The sequence below is a fragment of the Halichoeres trimaculatus genome, unplaced genomic scaffold (assembly GCF_033239565.1).
Source record: "Halichoeres trimaculatus isolate MK-OKI-2021-1 unplaced genomic scaffold, fHalTri1.1 fHalTri1_scaffold_15, whole genome shotgun sequence".
NCBI lineage: Eukaryota > Metazoa > Chordata > Actinopteri > Labriformes > Labridae > Halichoeres > Halichoeres trimaculatus.
Window position 1 is genome coordinate 1,883,569 of NW_027437193.1, and position 18,483 is coordinate 1,902,051.

The window sequence follows — 18,483 nt, forward strand, 5'->3', positions numbered from 1 at the left end:
GCCCAGATATTTGTTTAAGGCCAATAAATTCACAGCTGACAAACTGCTGCCGAGAACCTCACACACACACACACACACACACACACACACACACACACACACACCAAAGAGGAAGTGTGCTCTCCGGCTGGAGCAAAGCGAAATGATTGGCATTTCATTTAGACGCGGGCGCCGGCGGAGAAGTGAATCCGGCGCAGTCTGCTGACTCAGGTGAGTGATCGTGTTGAGCTGGAGCCGACGTGGAGTTAGTGATTTAATCTGAGCCGCAGATAGATGAGATCAGAGGCAGAGGGCGGCAGACGGAGAGATGATCTGAGGCTGCTCCTGCTCTTAACCACAGAGAGGGGGCGGCGTGACAAAAAAACACAGGGTGAGGAGAAGATGCTGTTCAGTCAGGGACTGGGTCACACCAGGCTGATCTGGAAGACAGGACGACTAAACCCAGATAAACCTGATCCAGACACAACTATACTTTACAAATTTTGACCACAGGGGGCGCCAAAACCCTCCAATAATTATTACAGGGGCACAATTTGAAAAACACTTTTGTCTAAAACCTTATAATTAATGTTTTCCTTTTCTTCTCTAGGGGATAACAAATCGTTCAAATGGGTCACCAAACATGCTTAAAACAGGTTAAGTTAGGTGTGTTCATCTTTATTTTGTCCCACTGGTGCCCCCGTAGTGGTTTTTTACTTGATTTAAAGCTCATAAAAATTCAGAATCTATCTGTTTAGGTTTTTAAGAAAAATCTTATTTCAGCCTCTGTCTGAAAACTTTATTTTAGCTACTGTCTCTTTAAGGCTCTCTGCTCCACAAACCCTCTTCTCTCTGATTGGTCAGCCAAATGGAGGCCTGAGGCCAGTGCTATGGCAGCCCTTGGTGTTTGAGGCCCAGATTATGTAAAAGTTTGAAAATCAACACATCCAGGATTGATATTTTTATCCATGTTTATAATTTGAGAAAGCTGAGTACCCCCTCTTTAAATCTCTAAAAAATCTTGACATGCTCTGTGTTAACTCTGTATCTAACACAGAAGAGCATCTACACCCAGATGTTGTGTTTGTAATGTAGTTTAACAGTCACACCACCTCTGAGAGAACTTTATTCATACAAAAACAGAAGTAAATACATCACATCTGCCGTTTTTTCACTACAACATCACCACAGCTGTTTCCATCGCACACAGGAAGCCATAATAAGAGCAGCAATAAGCTAAACTGTCGCTAACTGAAGCTTTAAATATTTCATCATCTCTAACAAAGCTGCAGCCTCACTAATCACTCGCCAAACTTCAAACGAAACCGTGACTATCAAGCAGCAAAAATTCAAACGTCGACAAATCAAAATTCAAAGGAGCTCGAAAAAGCTTTGAAGCCACCAACAGCTCGTCTCTAACCCTCCACGCTCACGTTCAGATCGCTGAGAGACGTCTCAAATATGACAGCCAGGAGGAGCCGTGCGTCTTAATTCAATCTGAGAGGCTAAAGTTCATGCAAAGTTTTTACTACGACCTACTGTACGCGTCGCTCAGAGAGAAACAAAGCTGCACCGAGCAAAGATTGGATCCAAAGTTTCAAAACAGCTTTAGTTAAATCCAGACCTGTTCTGTCCGTCTGATGGATAACGATGGATAACGATGGATAACGATAGATAACGATGGCTCCAGTGGAGGCAGAGTGATTGAGGAGAAACAGAAAATATGGGACCATAGGTAGACTGATGATCTACAGATCAACTAAATTAAGGATCTGAGATTTAGTTTCTTTCGTTTCTGTCTTTTTTGGATCAGGTGTCAATTCCAACAACAAGGGTTGCTGGTCTCTGGACTCACAATTCTGAGGGTCATAGGCCAAAAAGTTTGGGAACCCTTTCTGTGGCCAAAGTCAGAAGGTAGCAAGGGTACTTTTCTGATCATTTTCCAGTACACATTCATCTCAAAGTTCCCCTTTGTGGTGGAAAGAGGGACATTTCCCAATGGTTCAAAGGCACAGTTAGCGTAAGGTACAAAGTACCTTCACTCATCCTAGGAAGGGAGCCTTTAGTTTGGTTCCAAGGTTCCTTCTGGTATTTCTAGAAGAGTAACCCTTTGGATACGCTTCAGGAGCATCCAGTTTAGGTTTTAGGTAAAGGTATTTTTAGAGCCATTTCCACCAAGTGGTCCGGTACAGATCAGTACGGTTAGGTACAGTTTGGACCAGTAAAGCCTGATCCCGTTTGTGTTTCCACAGCCAACCGTGCCCTTCTTGGCAAGGTGGTGTGTAAACTGGTTGCTTGTAGCCGCGTAAACTACGTAATAGTGGGAAGCCATAGCAGCGCGACACCGTGTATCCTGCTAATAAATCGAACAAAGAAGAAAAATACAACTCAGTAAACAAAGAGCAACGGTGAAGACATCCAGCAATCTGTCCTCTTAGTGATTGGCATGTAGCTCTTTGTTACAAAGAACAATCAAGCTTTGTTTCAGAGAAGGCTGTGAGCCGCCAGGAGAAATACAGCAACTGCTGTCACACAGGAAGTGACCATTCTTTCCACCAATCAACAGTCTGCACTGTTTCTAGCTCCACCTTCTGGGGTTGGATCAGTATGTCTGGGACCCCAACAGAAGGGTCCCAAAAAGTGGGACAGTACGGCTCGGTAATTTGGGGACCTGTTCCTGTTTCAGTCAAAGGAAAGGACAAAAAATGTGTACCGTACCAAGATGAACCAAACTGAACCACTTGGTGGAAATGAGCATCTGTAGATTGAGTTTAAGGTAGCCCTTTGGACAAGTGTCAAAGTACCTTCAATGGCTTGCAAGATTGAATCAGTGACTTTTGTTTGTGATAGAGTTGGGCATCTATGTTAAGGTACTTTTGGCCCAGGTGTAAGTGTAAATCTTATTGTTTGTGTAAGTTTCTCTTGGCATACTTTCCCAGGTACCTTTTAATGAAATTTCCAATGGGTTTAGCGTTTGTTTGAAGAAGGCATTGGCTTTGGGGTACCCTTAAGTGTTTGGAGGAGGCCTTGCTTTTAAGACCTGTTTTAAGGTACTTTTAGTGTAAGTCTTAAGGTCCCTTTCAGTCTGTTTTAAATAGGAAAGAAAGCATTGAGTTTTAGCAGAAGTTTCCAAGCACCTTGGTTGAGGAACCTTGAAACAACTCTAGATTTATAATCTAGTTTATCTCAGACACAAACTCTGGCCTCCACACTGTTTGACCTCTTTGCTCTGTGCAGCTTCAGATATCTACCCGAGCGATCACTGATGCTGCTTTTTAAGCACCCAAAAAACTTAAAGTTGACCTTAAAAGTCTGAAGCTGAACCCATTTTATCTTCTTGTCAGCAGCTCCTCAGAGACCAGCTGAGGCCTGATCGAACTCCAGCTCCACCAGTAGAGGCAGTATGTACAGGATCATATGAACATCCAGGTAAAAGCTCAGACCATGAACTAAAGACCAACACTTCCTGTATCTCACCTGAACCCTACCTACGCTTCCACCCTGGATACTTGTCATCTGAAATTTAGACTCATCAAACCATCCTGAAGTTTCTCTTAGTGCATCGGAAATAAAGATTCTCACATTCACGTCAACTTCCTTTAATAACTTTGTTTCCCTGAAAATGGTTGAACATGTGACCAGTTTATGTCCTGATGAATTCTGGCGTCCGTCTTCTGAAATACATCTCTTCTTCCCCCATGCCGACCAATCACAGACCTTCTCTAAAGTCCCGCCTTCTGTTTGTTAGGGATCTCTCTGACTAGATGTCTGCTTTACTTCTCTCCTATCCGGGTGGCGCCGGCCTCCTCCACAGGCCCCTCCCTCTTGGATTCTGTTGCTACCTCGGTGTAGGCGACCCCCGCCGCTGGCTCAGTGCCCTTGGCCTCAGCCTCGGCGCCCTCCTGGCCCTCTGCGACGGCCCTCTCCTTCTTCAGTTTGATGCGGAAAGCCTCTTTGCTCGGGGCTTTCTTGGCGATGTTCTCCTTCAAGCGCTCTCCGGACTGCTTCAGCCGCTCGCCGGCTTGGTGCATCTTGTCCCTGCGCTCGGGCGGCATCACCTTCTCCCCCAGGTTGTGGAACTTGGTTCCCAGGTTGTCTTTGGTTTTGGTCATGTTCTCCTTGGAGAAGGCGGCCTTCAGGGTCTCTGTGCTCTTTGCCACTGACTTCTTGATGCGTGCGGCCCGTGACGGGTCGGCCTCCTCCACGCTCAGGTACTCCTCATCAGAGGAGAGGTCGGCAGGGATGTCGTAAGAGTCGGGATCGATCTCCAGCCCATCCAGACCAGTTCCTTTGGGGGACTTTGTGACGGCAACTGAAGGGACCTCTGTCTCTCCCTGCAGGGGAGAAAACAGACGTCAGGTTTACGGCTTTCTGACGTAACAAGACTGAAACAAAACATCAAGAAGCAGCTTTAAAAACGCTGAAATATAAACATTTCATCTGCAAAAAACTTTGGGCTGAGAGGCGAGAAGATCTCAAGATCTTCAGCAAAGTCCAGGGTAGGGCAGCACAACGTGGCCAAAAAACATTGATATTTTTAGGCTAGCATGATACATGGTATACATCTGTATATTCTGATTTCTCCTCTTAACTAATAAATAAAAGTTAAATTCAACCTTTGCTGCATAAAACAGCACCAGCATGATTAAATTGAAATTCTCTGCTCAGCAATCAGGAGAACTGACGGTGTACTAAACTAATTTCTAACCATGGTACTTTAAGTCCCATGAAAATGAATGGAAAATGATCTGTTACCATGGAAACTACACAAGTGATGATGCCCCAATGCCACACAGCTGATGACATCATAAGGGATTCAGCCCAGGGTTCCAAACAGAGGTTGTAAGTAGGACTAGTTCTAGAATTTAGCTCTGTTCACTGTCACCATGGAAACCTCACAGCTGATGATGTCATAGTGATTCAGCTTAGGGTTCTAAACAAAAGTTCCAGAGCAGACCCTCCAGTTGTCAGAAATCATAATAAGGTGAAGTTTAGTGAAGCTTTTATTTTAAACCAAACCTAATGTAGTTATGTTTTATCACTCCAAATAAAATAATGACACACAGATTTATTCAACTGGCTGATTAGATCATTGTTATATTGTATTATATTATATTATATTATATTATATTATATTATATTATATTATATTATATTATATTATATTATATTATATTATATTATATTATATTGTGTTTTATTATTTTATATTATATTAAATTATATTATATTATTTTATATATTATTTTCTATATTATATTATATTATATTATATCATATTATATTATATTATATTATATTATTTTATATTATATTATATTATTTTATATTATATTGTTATATTATTTTATATTATATTATATTATAATATTTTATATATTATATTATATTATATTATATTATATTATATTATTTTATATTATATTGTTATATTATTTTATATTATATTAAATTATATTATATTATTTTATATTATATTATATTATATTATATTATAGTAAAAGGTAAAGAGGAGGTAAACACTGAAGATTTGAAAGAAATAGACTTTAAATTAGCTAAGATCCTAAAGCTGACGCCCTTTTAACAACACAGAGGCTTACACATATAACCTGACCTCCTGAATGCAACCCAGCCTGTGATTGGTCCACTGAGCGTGATTTTGTTCCTGTATTAACGACATCGGGCATAGGTTTAATTTCCCCAGACGCAGAAAACGTAGCAAGACCAGAACAGGTGATCCATACTGACCACACTGCCCTCATGTGTTTCGGAGGAGAACTACAGAACGACACAGAACTATGCATGCAGAGGTATAGAGCTCATAAGTGAACTGGCGACTTCGACATAGAGTCGACGTAGAGGTAAACATGACCTCATGCTTTTATTGACACAGCAAGGACAGACAGACACGTTCTCCATCTTCTTACTAAACCATCAGCCACATAGAAGAAGAAAGTGATATTCATCTTCTCCGTCTTCTCTATCCATCAGATCGAGCTGCCGTGTCGCCCATCGACGCATGTTTAGGTAAAGAAAATATGATATTCCTTAGAGACATCTTACCAGCCTCTTGTCTTGAGCACACGGGCACCTTCATGAGATCAAGTTAGTCTATTTTTACAGATGAGGAGTAACTGAGACTCATCCAGACAGGAAGCTGCTGGAAGGAACAACATCGGTAACTCAAGATGGACGCTAATAATAATGGCAGCGTGTGATTTATGTGGTGGAGGAAGGCTGTCGGTACAGACTGAGGGGTCTCTGACATTCATACTCCAACAGATATCGATTGGTATCACTTTGGGATCATCTGACTGGTGTCTGAACTCTTCAATGTCACATTTTTTGTTTGTTGCTAAAAACAGGATCCTCATCAGCTTCAGGTGAACACAGAGAGGTTTTTAAAATGTGAGAAGATGTTGAAACTAAAAAGATCCCAAACAGGATCCCAAAGCATGAGCCAACCCCTCGTGGCCACTAGGGGGAGAAATTAAAATAAGAGATATATATATATATTTGTTATGTTTTGCATGTATGATTTCATATTTCTGTATGTACAGCAATATATTATTGCACAATAACACAATCCTTGTGTGTTTCTCTGAGCTCACTTCAGGAAAATCAGCGCGGTCGTGTGTTTGAACATGTCTCACCCCAGCGGAGCAGCTCCACGGCGCCACCTGCTGCGCCCTACAGCTGACTCTGCTCATGAAAGCCGACGAATCCTAATTAAACCGGGACCCCCCGGCACAGATCACACTCATTAATCAGGGAGGATCATCCAGGCTCGGTGAGTGACATGATGATCACACCAGGTGGAGCTCAGTGGGTGGGGGGGTGGGCACACTGACACCTTCTGCTGGTGGAGCCAAACCAAGAGGAGCTGTTCCAGCCCGGCTGCTGTCAGGCTTTAAGTTTGACTTTACTGAGGCTGTAAAATATCGATTATAAAAACATCATGGCCTCATAAACGTCATACAGGAGTCTGGTCTTACTGCGTATATAAATTAAATATATCACAGCAGGTTTCTCACCATAAAAACTGAGCTGAACTTCAAATCTGTCTCTGGAGCAGACCTGGAGAAGTAGACTCGCTCTGACCTCACATCAGATCTATCAAAAAAATCATGACTTTACCCCAACACGAGTCAGATTATCTTGTAACTCACCCTCACTGAGCCTTCATCCTCCCTCCACGGTAAAACCACAGACCAGGGCTCTGCTAACTTTACTTCAAGGAGACATTTTTCCACAGCTCACCTGGATTTCCTAAACGAGGGTGAAGCTAGGCTCAACTTTGACTCACTTTTGGGAACTTGGAGAACAACATAAGACAACACGAGTTGGCAGGTATGTGTGAAATACCCGTGATTGGCTCGTGCTAACATGCCAAGTCAGGCGCACAGCTCTTGAGAAACACAAAGGCTGTAGTTCATGTTTGACTTGAGCCTGTGTTTTAGCCTTTAGCCTGTGCTTTATCCTTTAGCTCATGATGTAACCTTTAGCCTGTGTTGAAGACATTAGCCTGTATTTTAGCCTAAAGCTCATGTTTTAGCTTGTAGCACTTGTTTTTGGACTTTAGCATGTTTTTAAGCCTTTAGATTGTGATTTAGCATGTGTTTTACCCTTTGGCCCATGTTTTAGCCTTTAGCACATGTTTTAGCCTTTGGCTTGTGTTTCGTCCAATAGCACGTGTTTTAGCTTTTAGCTTGTATTGAGCCTTTAGTACATGTTTAAGCCTCTAGCTTGTCTTTTGGCCTTTAGCACCTGTTATAGCCTTAAGCTTGTGTTTCTACCTTTAGCAAATGTTTTAGCCTTTGGCTTGTGTTTTAGCCTTAAGCACATGTTTAAGCTTTTAGCCTGTGTATTAGCCTTTAGCTCATATATTAGTTTTTTTGGCTCATGTTTTTTTGCCTTTAGTTCACGTTTTAGCCTTTAACCTGTGCATTAGCCATTAGTATATGTTTTAGCCTTTACCTCATGTTTTGGCCTGTAGTTCATGTTTTAGCTTTTAGCCTGTATATTAATCTTTAGCCTTTGTATTAGCATTTAGTCTGTGTATTAGGTTTATGGTTCATATTTTTGCCTTTACTTCATGTTTTAGTCTTTTACCTGTGCATTAGCCTTTAGCATATGTTTTAGCATTTAGCCTGTGTATTAGCCTTTACCTCATGTTTTTGGCCTGTAGTTCATGTTTTAGCTTTTAGCCTTCATATTAGCCTTTAGCCTGTGTATTAGCCTTTAGCTCATGTTTTTGACCTGTAGTTGATGTTTTAACTTTTAGCCTGTAGCCTATATTAACCTTTAGCCTGTGTATTAGCCTTTAGCTCATGTTTTTGATCTGTGGTTCATATTTTAGCTTTTAGCCTTCATATTAGCCTTTAGCCTGTGTATTAGCCTTTAGCTCATGTTTTTGACCTGTAGTTGATGTTTTAACTTTTAGCCTGTAGCCTATAATAACCTTTAGCCTGTGTATTAGCCTTTAGCTCATGTTTTTGATCTGTAGTTCATGTTTTAGCTTTTAGCCTTCATATTAGCCTTTAGCCTGTGTATTAGCCTTTAGCTCATGTTTTTGACCTGTAGTTGATGTTTTAGACATTACCTCATATTTTACCCTTTAGGTCTATGGTTTAACCCCCCCCCCCTCAGATAATGTTTTAGCCTTTAACCTGTGCATTAGCCTTTAGCTTATGTTTAAGCCTTTAGCTTGTGTATAAGCCTTAAGCTCATATTTTTGGCCTGTTGTTCATGTTTTTTCTTTTAGCCTATGTATTAGCCTTTTGCCTTTATATTAGCATTTAGCCTGTGTATTAGCCTTTAGCTCAAGTTTTAGCTTTCTGCCAGTGTTTTATCCTTTAGCTTGCTTTTTAGCCTTTCAACTGTGATTTAGCCTTTAGCATGTGTTTACCCTTTGGTGTAAGTTTTAGCCTTTAGCATATGGTTAAGCTTGTGGCTTGAGACAAATTTTGTTTACTCACAAGTAACAAAATCTCCTGCAGACTGTCCCTTTAAGGATTTCTGTTCTGCAAACCCCCCTCCCTGTGATTGGACAGCCCTTTGGAAGCCTGTCAGAGGTCGGTCTATGGGCAGACCTTGGTGTTTGAGGCCGTACCGCCTCAAATGATGGCTTCATCAATTCAGGAAGTTAGGTGAACATCTCGTGCAGACAGACTCTCTGTGACGTTTGGAGGTTTAAACATCTGCACACGTGTTTAAGACGTGTGAAATAATGACGCTGTCTCTTTAAGCTGTTATTGTTTACCCGTCAGAGCGGCGCTCTCAGTCAGCTGAGTGACCTCTGGGTTTAATTGCGTTTGTGCCTTAACTCGTAAACGTGTCATTGCTCAGCCCGTCTCATCGGGCGCAGCAGAAATCTCCCAAAGTGAAATCCATTAACTCCTCCTAAATGACGTCCTGTCCTCTGATGTCCGGCGTGGTGAGAAACAGCCGAGGCGGAGCGGCCCTGGGTGAGAAGCAGCAGACATTTATCTTTTTCTTATTACTGTCCCGGCCTTCATTATTCAGCCGCCGGCCACCGCTGTCTCTGACAAAGCTCCTCCTGTTGCTTCCTGGGTAAATGAGCGCAGCTGAAGCTCTATATTAGGAGACGGACGGAGGCCTCAGAATAACCGACAGCACATCAGTCATGAAGAAACTCAACTCTTAGACCGTCTGAGGGACCGGCCCGTCCGCCCAGGACCGGACTGAGCTAAACCTGGACGGAGAGAAACAACAGGGGCGCTGAGGAGCTGCTTCAGTGTCTCAGGTCTCAGAGGGATCCTCTCCAGTTTTGGTGCCTCTACATGTGGATTTTCCTGATCTATGACTTTTATTTCTGCTGCTGTTGTTTAGTTTCTTTGTTTTAGACAAAACTCTGTACCCCAGCTCTCCATTTTATTGATAGACTCTCAGGTTTGAACAGACCACTGCAGAATAACTGCTGACTGTGATTACTGTGAGAGTCAACATTAGCACAAAAACATTAGCCCTTTTAGCCTTTAGCTTGTGTTTTAGCTTTTAACTTGTATCTAAGCCTTTGGCTAATGCTATAACCTTGATCCAGTGTGTTAGCCTTTCACCTGTGTTTAAACCTTTAGCTTGTAATTTAGCCTTAAGCTTGTGTGTTAGTCTAGCCTGTATTTTAGCCATTGGCTCATGTGTTAGCATTTCACCTGTGTAAGAAAATGTTTAATTTTGGTTTGTGTCCAACCCTTGAGCTATTGATATAAACTGTTATGTGTTTAAGTTATTAGCTTGTGATCAAGTTTTAAGCCTGCATTATAGCCTTTAGCTTGAGTGTTAAACTCAAGCCCATGTTTTAGCCTTTAGCTATTAGCTTGTGTTTTAGCCTTCAGCTTATATTTCAGCCTATAGCTTGTGTTTCAGCTTTAAGCTTGTGTTTAAGCTATTAGCTTGTGTTTTAGCCATTAGCTTGTGTCTTAGCCTTTGAGTTATGTTTTAGCCCTTAGCTTGTGTTTCGGACTTAAGCCCATGTTTCAGCCATTAGCCTGTGTAATAGCCTTAAGCTGATGTTTGAGCCTTTGGCTTGTGTTTTAGCTATTAGCTATTAGCTTGTGTTTTAGCTAGTAGCTTGTGTTTTAGCCATTAGCTTGTGTTTTAGCCTTTAGTTCATGTTTTCCCCTTTAGCTTGAGTTTTAGCCTTTAGCTTGTGTTTTAGCCTTTAGTTCATGTTTTCACCTTTAGATTGTGTTATAATTTTTAGAGTGTGTTTTAGCCTTTAGCTCAAACTTTAGCCTAAGTTTGAGCTTTAATCGTGTTTTTTAGCCCTTAAGCTGTGTTTTAGCTTTTAGCGCGTATTTTAGCCTTCAGCTTGTGTTTAAGGCTTAAGCTTGTGTTTAGGGCTTTAGCTTGTTTTTAAGCTGTAAGCCCAAGTTTGAACCTTTAGCTTAGGTTTCAGCCTGTAGCTTTTGTCTTAGCCTTTAGCTTTTGTCTTAGCCTTTAGCTTGTGTTTTAGCCTTTAGCTTGTGTTTTAGCCTTTAGCCAGTGTTTTAGCCTTTAGCCAGTGTTTTAGCCTTTAGCCAGTGTTTAAGCCTTCAGCTTGTGTTTTAGCCTTTGGCTATTGTTTTAGCCTTTAGCTTATGTTTTAGCCATAAGCTTGTGTTTTAGCCTTTAGATTGTGTTTTAGCCTTCAGCTTGTGTCTTAGCCTTTAGCCTTTGTTTTGGCCTTTAGCCTGTCCTAGGTGCAGCTGCAGTCAGGGAAATAATCCACCAGCAGGGGGGGCTCTATGACAGACACAGGTTAATTTATGTAGCTTACAACACTTTAAAGAAGCTCTAAAGGATTCTCCTAGGTATTCTACCAGAGGATAAAAACTGTACTTTTCACGTAAATAATGGTTTATAAATATATTTATTTTTTTAATGTATTTTTTGTCTGAATTTAACTTGAAGAAACAACATCACAGTAAGAAAATCACGGCTGAAAACACTTGTTACTGCAGATTTCTCAGAGTTGGGGGGCGGGCTTTACAGCAGCGGGTCAGGATGATTGACACCTCTCTTTCTCCGTCTCTGTACATTGACCTCCTGTGATGAGCTGCCGTGTTAGAGGCCGACTCTGTCTGACAGCAGCTAATAGCGTGTCCTGCCAGCTCTGAAGCAGAATGCTGCGCTCCCAGAATAGACGTCTCTGTCATGGATCCACAGCAGCTGTTCGCCGCCCGTCGCTGCCCGCCGTCTATTCTGAAGCCTGGACTCCACCCAGGACTTCTCCCTCCTCTGAGCAGCGCCTGTCTGTGTGTCTGCAGAGACGTGTACAATCCAAGCCGGGATGCAGAAGATGAAGCCAAAACGGGAGTGTAGCAACCTGCACTTTCCTTGGTGACCACTTGGGGCTGTCTCTTTAATGTCTGTATTCTTCTGTTTTCCTGCCATCTCCCCCTGCACCTGTGTCAGACCTCAGACGTGTCTTTTTGGAGCTGTGACCCTCTGCTCCGTGTATTTATAAACTCCTCATGTTGACTGATCTGAATGTTTGTTTCTTTACCTTTTCCTGCTCAGCTTCAGAGCTCTCTGAGCGAGCGTGACCAATCAGGACTAAAACTCTGGAGTGAATCATCTTGTTGTCTCTGGTTCCCCTGACCTGATTAGCGCTCCCCTCCAGGAGGCTTTTCTATAAACTGTCAGCGCTGCTGAGTCGAGGGCTCCTAGCAATGACCTTAAATCAGAGTTTATTTTCCTCTCATCCCTCTGCCCCTACCCTGCCCCACCAATCACTGCCGCTGTGCTTTAATGAACCCAGTCAGATATTATTTAAACAGAGAGCTTGCTGCATACTTTCCTACCACCAGAGGGAGTTTATCTACTATCAAAAGATCTGTTTAAAGAGGCTGTGAAGAGGATCTGTTTTAATCAGACTGCAGCGCCACCTTCTGGCCTGGAGTCTCACACACACTGTGGTGAAGACGTGACTCTGAACGAGGCGTATTTGTTTTGGAAACAAATTTGTCCAAGTCATCTTTTTCCCAGATCCAGCTCCACGAGCTAAGGTGTTTATCAACAGTTAGAGCTACGCTTTGAAACGTGACAACAAGCTAACTTTGTCAGTTTGTAGCGTAGTTTAGCAGCTGCTATATTTCTCTCTAGTCACAGCCCGGTGCTCTGAGACGTGTCTGTGTTTAAGACATTAGCCTGTGTTTTAGCCTTAAGCTTGTGTTCTAGCCTTTAACACATGTTTTAGGATTAAGCTAGTGTTTAAGCCCTCAGCTTTTATTCTAACCTGTAACCTGTGGAAAAGCCTCTAGCTGGTGTTTTAGCATTACGCTTTAGTTTAAGTCTTTAGCCTGTGCTTTCACTTTAACCCATGTTTAGCCTAAGGCACATGTTTGAGACTTAAGCTCATATTTTACCCTTTAGCCTTTTAGCCCATGTGTTACACTTTAGCACATGTTTTAGCCTTAAGCTTAATTGTTTAGTCTTTAACCTCTAGCCAGTGCTTCAGCTTTTAGCTTGTGTTGTAGCCTTTAGCTTATGTTTAAACAGTCATCTAATATTTTACCCTTTCGCTTATGTTTAAGATTTTAACCTGTTTTAGCCTTTAGCTTCATCTTTTAGCCATTAGCTTGTGTTTTACACTTTAAGCTGTTTCAGCCTTTAGCACATGTTTTTGCTTTTAGCTTGTGTTTTAGCCTTTAGCTTATGTTTGAGCCTTTTGCCTGTGTTTTAGCCTTAAACTCATGTTTTAACCTAAAGATCATGTTTAAGCCTTTTTATAATGTTTTTGCTTTTAGCATGTGTTTTAGCCTTTAGCTCATGTTTTAGCCTTTAGCTCATTTTAAATCCTTTAGCTTGTGTTTAAGCCTCTAGCCTGTGTTTTAGCTTTAGCTCATGTTTTAGCCTTTAACCATAGTTTTAGCCTTCAGCTTGCGTTTTAGCCTTAGCTTATATTAAATCCTTTAGCCTGTTTGCTACCCTTTAGCTGTAGTTTTAGCCTTTCTTGTGCTCTGTCTCTCTCCTGTTTCTCTTTCTTCTGCTCTTCTGTCCTTTTTCTGTCTGACAGTTAGGCTCCAGTGTCCACCATCACTACAAAATTAATCACAGAAATCATTTACACGTATCAGAGAAGAAGGAAACAACAGCAGCTGCTGCTAGCATTGGCACAAAAAAGTGATGTACCATTTGTTTGAGTCAGCTGGCGTTTGAGCCAAAGTGAAAGCAATGACGGATAAAATCAGCACTCAGTGAGGTAGCAGGATTTCAGCAGCTGATGGTGAACTTGGATCAGTTTTCTGCAGACGTTTCCCTCCCCTCCCTGTTTGACTTGATCTCTACACATTCACAACAACGTCAGGGACTCAGGTTTGACCACGGACACAGAAACTTCTGACATTTGTCCAGAGAGAACGCTCGGTTTGACCATTAGCAAAGAGTCTCCTCTGATGCTGAGACGAGCAGAAACTAAACATTTCAGGAGTTTAAAAGCAATATTGAACAATTTTCATATCAAAAGTTTGGCTTCAAAGATGAACAGATACAAATCTGACATTTGAAACTCAGACGTTTCTTTTCCTGAAGACCCTGAGAGGAAACATGCAGATCATTTTTTCGTTCGGTTATTCTGGTCTGATCTTTGTTTGTGTTCTCTGCGGTCTATTTTTAATCCAGACGCTGGGAGCAACTTAACACCTGACTCAGATATTCAAACCGTGTGCGCTGGAAGAGTTAGAGTTTGATTTGTTGGATGAAAGTGGAAAAGAAGGTTAATTTCAGACATTATGAAACACGACTTCAGGCCGTGGTGACGTTCGTGCTCACCTGGTAGATGACCACTCTGAACTTGTTCCTGGTCAGCAGCTCGTCCTGCGTGCTCTCCACCTTCTTCACGCGAACGTTCTGTTTCTCCACCCGCGACCGCACCTCCTTCACGTTGGCGCTGACCTTGCGCGTCTTCTGCAGGAGCTTCTCCACCGTGCCGCTGGTGTCGTTGTGATCCTTGGCCAGTTTGAGCACGTCGCCCTGGATGGTCTTGATGTTGTTCTCCAGCTCCTGCTGACGGTCCTCCATGCGCTGCTGGCCCGACTGGACGTTGTCGATGATGCCGGCCACGCGCTCCAGCAGGGACAGGATGGTCAGGGCGCTGATGGGGTTCCCGGCCTCGTCCTCCACGCCGATGATCTCCAGCTTCTCCTGCACGCCGGCTGTGCGGTACTTGTGCTGATCCATGGCGGTTTAAAATCAGGGAGGTCGGAAAGCTCGAGGAACGGGGTTAGCTTCGGTGGTGGGGACAGAAGGGAGACCGGAGAGTGGAAACACCCAACCGCTGTGACCCAGACTCAGGCCTGGAGACAGGAGAGAGGAGAAACTCCACCTCTCCCTTTTAAAAAAGGCTTCAGGATCCAAAAGGAACCTGACTTCAGCCCCCGTTGGGATGTGAGCCAGACCCTGTAGTCAGAGCGCTCACACGAAGCTGCGGCTAAAAATAAAACTCTTTGTAAGGCGACACTCAGAAAGCAGGAGGATGACAGAAACCCCCTCTTTAAACTCTGCTCTGCTTTGTTGGGTGAACTCAGTCTGATCATTTTCCATTATCTGCTCATACGCTCATGCTAACACGCTAACAGCTGTGGAGCGCTGCATCAACTGCACAGAAAGCCCTGTCGTCTGCTCTGATTACAGCGAGCAGGAATCAGGGTTCAGGGATTAAACAGCGCTGCCCTTCTTACCCCCCCCCCCCCCCCCCCCCCCCCCCCAGGGCGGCAGAGCCCTCACATCAGCTGTGACCGCGATGTGACGCTCTGCGAGGAGACGACAGCGTCACGGTGACGCTATTTTAACACTCACTGCGAGGAGGGATTGATTCAGTCTGAGCTCGGCTGATGAGCCAAGAGTTGGTTTCCTTGAGGTGGTGAACTGTTGGTCTTTCGCTAACAGTCAGAAAAAGTCATGAACTTGTGTTTCGTCTAAAAATAACAGGGTTAGAAATGATTCAGAGGCCTTAAATACATAAACCAAGGTGTTAAATTTAACACACTCACAGCCTTCACGATTCTCTGGGGTTAGCTTACACCGCTCTCCCACACGCAAGGTTAGCATCGCGGAATGAACAGAGCAGACAACAATCACATTTTCTTAATTTCACTATTTCAGATCCCTTTTTAAAAATATCATTCTGTACTTTATGTTTTCTTGCTCTAAAACAGCCTCAGCATTACCTCCAAGACCTGAAGCTAGTGCTGAAGAGCTGAAAGTTACAGTTCCAGGAGTGTCCACCAGACAACTGTCCGAGTCCCTCCGATCTGAGTCCAAAGCAAGAAGCAAGTCATTTGGTCCAAGTCTCAAGCAAATGTCAAGTTTTTCAGTTGTGGGCAAGTCAAGCCCATTCAAGTCACAACGTTGACAATTCAAGTTGACTAAAGTCACAATGATGTCAATTAAAGTCTCAAGCAAGTCTCAAGTGTTTCTGTTGTGGGAAAGTTAACTCAAGTCACAAGGTTTCAATTCCAGATGACTCAAGGCACAAGTTTGTCAATTCAAGTCCAGTCAAGTTACAAGGTTGTTAATTCAAGCAGAGCCAAGTCCCAAGGTCTCGATTCAAGTTGACTTAACTCACAAGGGTTTAATTCAAGTGGACTCAAGTCACAAGGTTTCAACTGAGATCAACTCAGGTCACAAAGTTTCAATCAAAATCGAGTCAAGTCATGGGGTTGTGAATACAAGTCTACTAAAGTCAGAAGGTTGTCAGTTCAAGTCTCAAGCAAGTCCTAAGATTTTCTGTTGTGGGCAAGTCGACTCAAGTCAAAAGGTTGTCAGTTCAAGTCGACTCAAGTCACAAGGTTGTCAGTTCAAGTCGACTCAAGTCAAAAGGTTGTCAGTTCAAGTCGACTCAAGTCACAAGGTTTCAATCATAGTTGACTCCAGTCATAAGGTTAACAATTCAAGATAACTCAGGTCACAAGGTTTTAATCCAAGTCGACTCAAGTCAAAAGCTTCTGAATTAAGGTCAGGTCGAGTCACAAGGTTGACCATTTCAGTCGGCTCAAGTCGACTCAACATGGTCAATTCAGGTGGACATAAGTCACAAGGTTTCAACTGAGATCAGCTCAAGTATCAAGGTTTCAATTAGAGTCGACTCAAGTCACAAAGTTGTTTAATTCAAGTCCCAAGCAAGTCTCAAGTGTTTCTGTTGTGGGCAAGTTGACTTGAGTGACAAGGTTTGAATCCAAGTCATCTCAAGTCACAAGGTTTCAATTCAAGTCCAGTCAAGTCACAATGTTGTGAATTCAAGTCTCAAGCAAGTCTCATGTGATTCTGTTGTGGGCAAGTCGATTCAAGTCACAAGGTTTGAATCGTAGTCGACTCCAGTCATAAGGTAACAATTCAAGTCGACTCAAGTCACAAGGTTTCTTTGTAAGTTGACCCAAGTCATAAGGTTACAATTCAAGTCTTAAGCAAGTCTTAAGTTTTTTTGTTGTTGGCAAGACAAGTCAGGTCAAGTCACAATGTCTTAATTCAAGTGGACGTAGGTCATAAGATTGTGCAGTCCAGTCACAGGTTATATCTCAGGTTTATATCTTGAAGAGAGGAAACTTATCTTCCTAAAGTCAACGTCAAAAAATCCCATCAGATCAGTCTGCAGCTCTGCATGGATTAAACCATATGTTTAATATTATAATGCAGAGGTATAATTATATTCTAATTTGTCATTTATCATCAGGCACTAATTTAGCTGCCTATAGTTTCTGGCCACATGTATTTATTTTGCTGGCATAGGGTCTTTTATCCACCTTCCTAAAGAATAACAGAGTGGACTAAAAGCAGCTGTAGCTAGAGGAGAAACTGATGGAGGCTAAATGAGAAGGAATAAAGGTTTATTGTGGAGTTATTTCCTCTGCTGACGAGTCATGACTGGATGTTTGTGATGAAGAGTGATGAAGTGATGGAGACGGGGGCTTTCTGCCATGGATGGAGATTATTGATGCAGTCACACAGGCTACAGTAGCTCATACCAAACTGTTTGTCTTATTATTAGCAACAATGTTCAAAACACAATCGACGAACATATCACCAACACACAGACACATGCACACTTTGTTTTACAAAGTTAAAATGTGATCATATAATCAGGATTTTAGGGGTCAGGGATATTTGACAGAACATGAAACATCTCTTCAGTAAACTGTGTAAACTCCACCCTCTGTCAGCGAGACGCCACGCCTGGATCAGGCTGGTTTCATGAATGGACGGAGGAGAACCATCAGTGTTATTTCCACTCTGCTGCTTTACAGATGACTAAGAGCTGGATCTGATGAAGCCAGCAGCAGCTGCTCCTGTCCCTGGGTACACCCCCCACCCAGTGCTACCACTCCCAGCACCATACCACCTCCTGTAACTCTATATTTACTGCAGGGTGGCGTGCCTGAGCCCCCGCCCTCTGCAGAAATGTGTCACACACACTGTGCGTCTCTCAGGGCCTGAAGATTAGTTTTTAACAAGCTGAGTTTTAAATAACGATGTTCCTCCTCTCTGACAGGAGGGTGGAGACCAAGCAGCATCCACAGTGAAGTTAATGTCAGGTTCAAAAACTGAAACTCCTCTAACATCCACCAGAGGGCGTCTCTAAAGCCATATTTTCGTCTCTTAAAAGGTTTCTGAAATACCCAGAGCTTTTATTTCAAGAGAAATTTGCTTCCTTCACCTGCAGCAGCCTCTAGAAATATGAAGCCAATGTGTGAATGCTAAAACTGCAGTTCTTTAAGTATCCACTAGAGGCTGTCTGCAGAACCAGATACACAGCCATTTAAAAAGCTTATCTTTAGAGTAAAAATAAACATGTTTACATCCTGGTTCAAAAACTCAAAAATATTTTTTTTTAAATTGCAAAAAAATAAAAATAAAAATAAATAAATAAATAGATAAATAGATTAAAAAAAATATATCAAAATTTAAAAAATTTGCATGTTTAAAAAAGTTGCAAACCTTTGACAAATTGAATTTTAAAAATTTCATTATTTGTTTTGAAATTTAAAAAATAAGTAAAGATTTTTT

The 18,483-nt window shown here is 42.3% G+C and overlaps 1 protein-coding gene across 1 annotated transcript; it reads right to left on the bottom strand.

Annotated features, from left to right (window-relative positions):
• Window positions 1-2,796: 2,796 nt before the first annotated feature.
• Window positions 2,797-14,770, bottom strand: cavin4a (caveolae associated protein 4a). The gene is made up of 2 exons (XM_074688245.1): window positions 14,254-14,770; window positions 2,797-4,313 (listed from the first exon to the last, which is right to left on the bottom strand). The coding sequence occupies exons 1-2, from the start codon at window positions 14,659-14,661 to the stop codon at window positions 3,753-3,755; spliced, it is 969 nt and encodes a 322-aa protein (XP_074544346.1). The 5' UTR covers window positions 14,662-14,770; the 3' UTR covers window positions 2,797-3,752.
• Window positions 14,771-18,483: the final 3,713 nt, after the last annotated feature.

Coding starts and splice junctions, on each gene's coding strand:
- cavin4a (XM_074688245.1), bottom strand. CDS start 14,661: ATGGATCAGCACAAGTACCGCACAGCCGGCGTGCAGGAGAAGCTGGAG. Junction 4,314..14,253: donor TCAGAGTGGTCATCTACCAG/GTGAGCACGAAC, acceptor TCTCCCCTGCAG/GGAGAGACAGAGGTCCCTTC.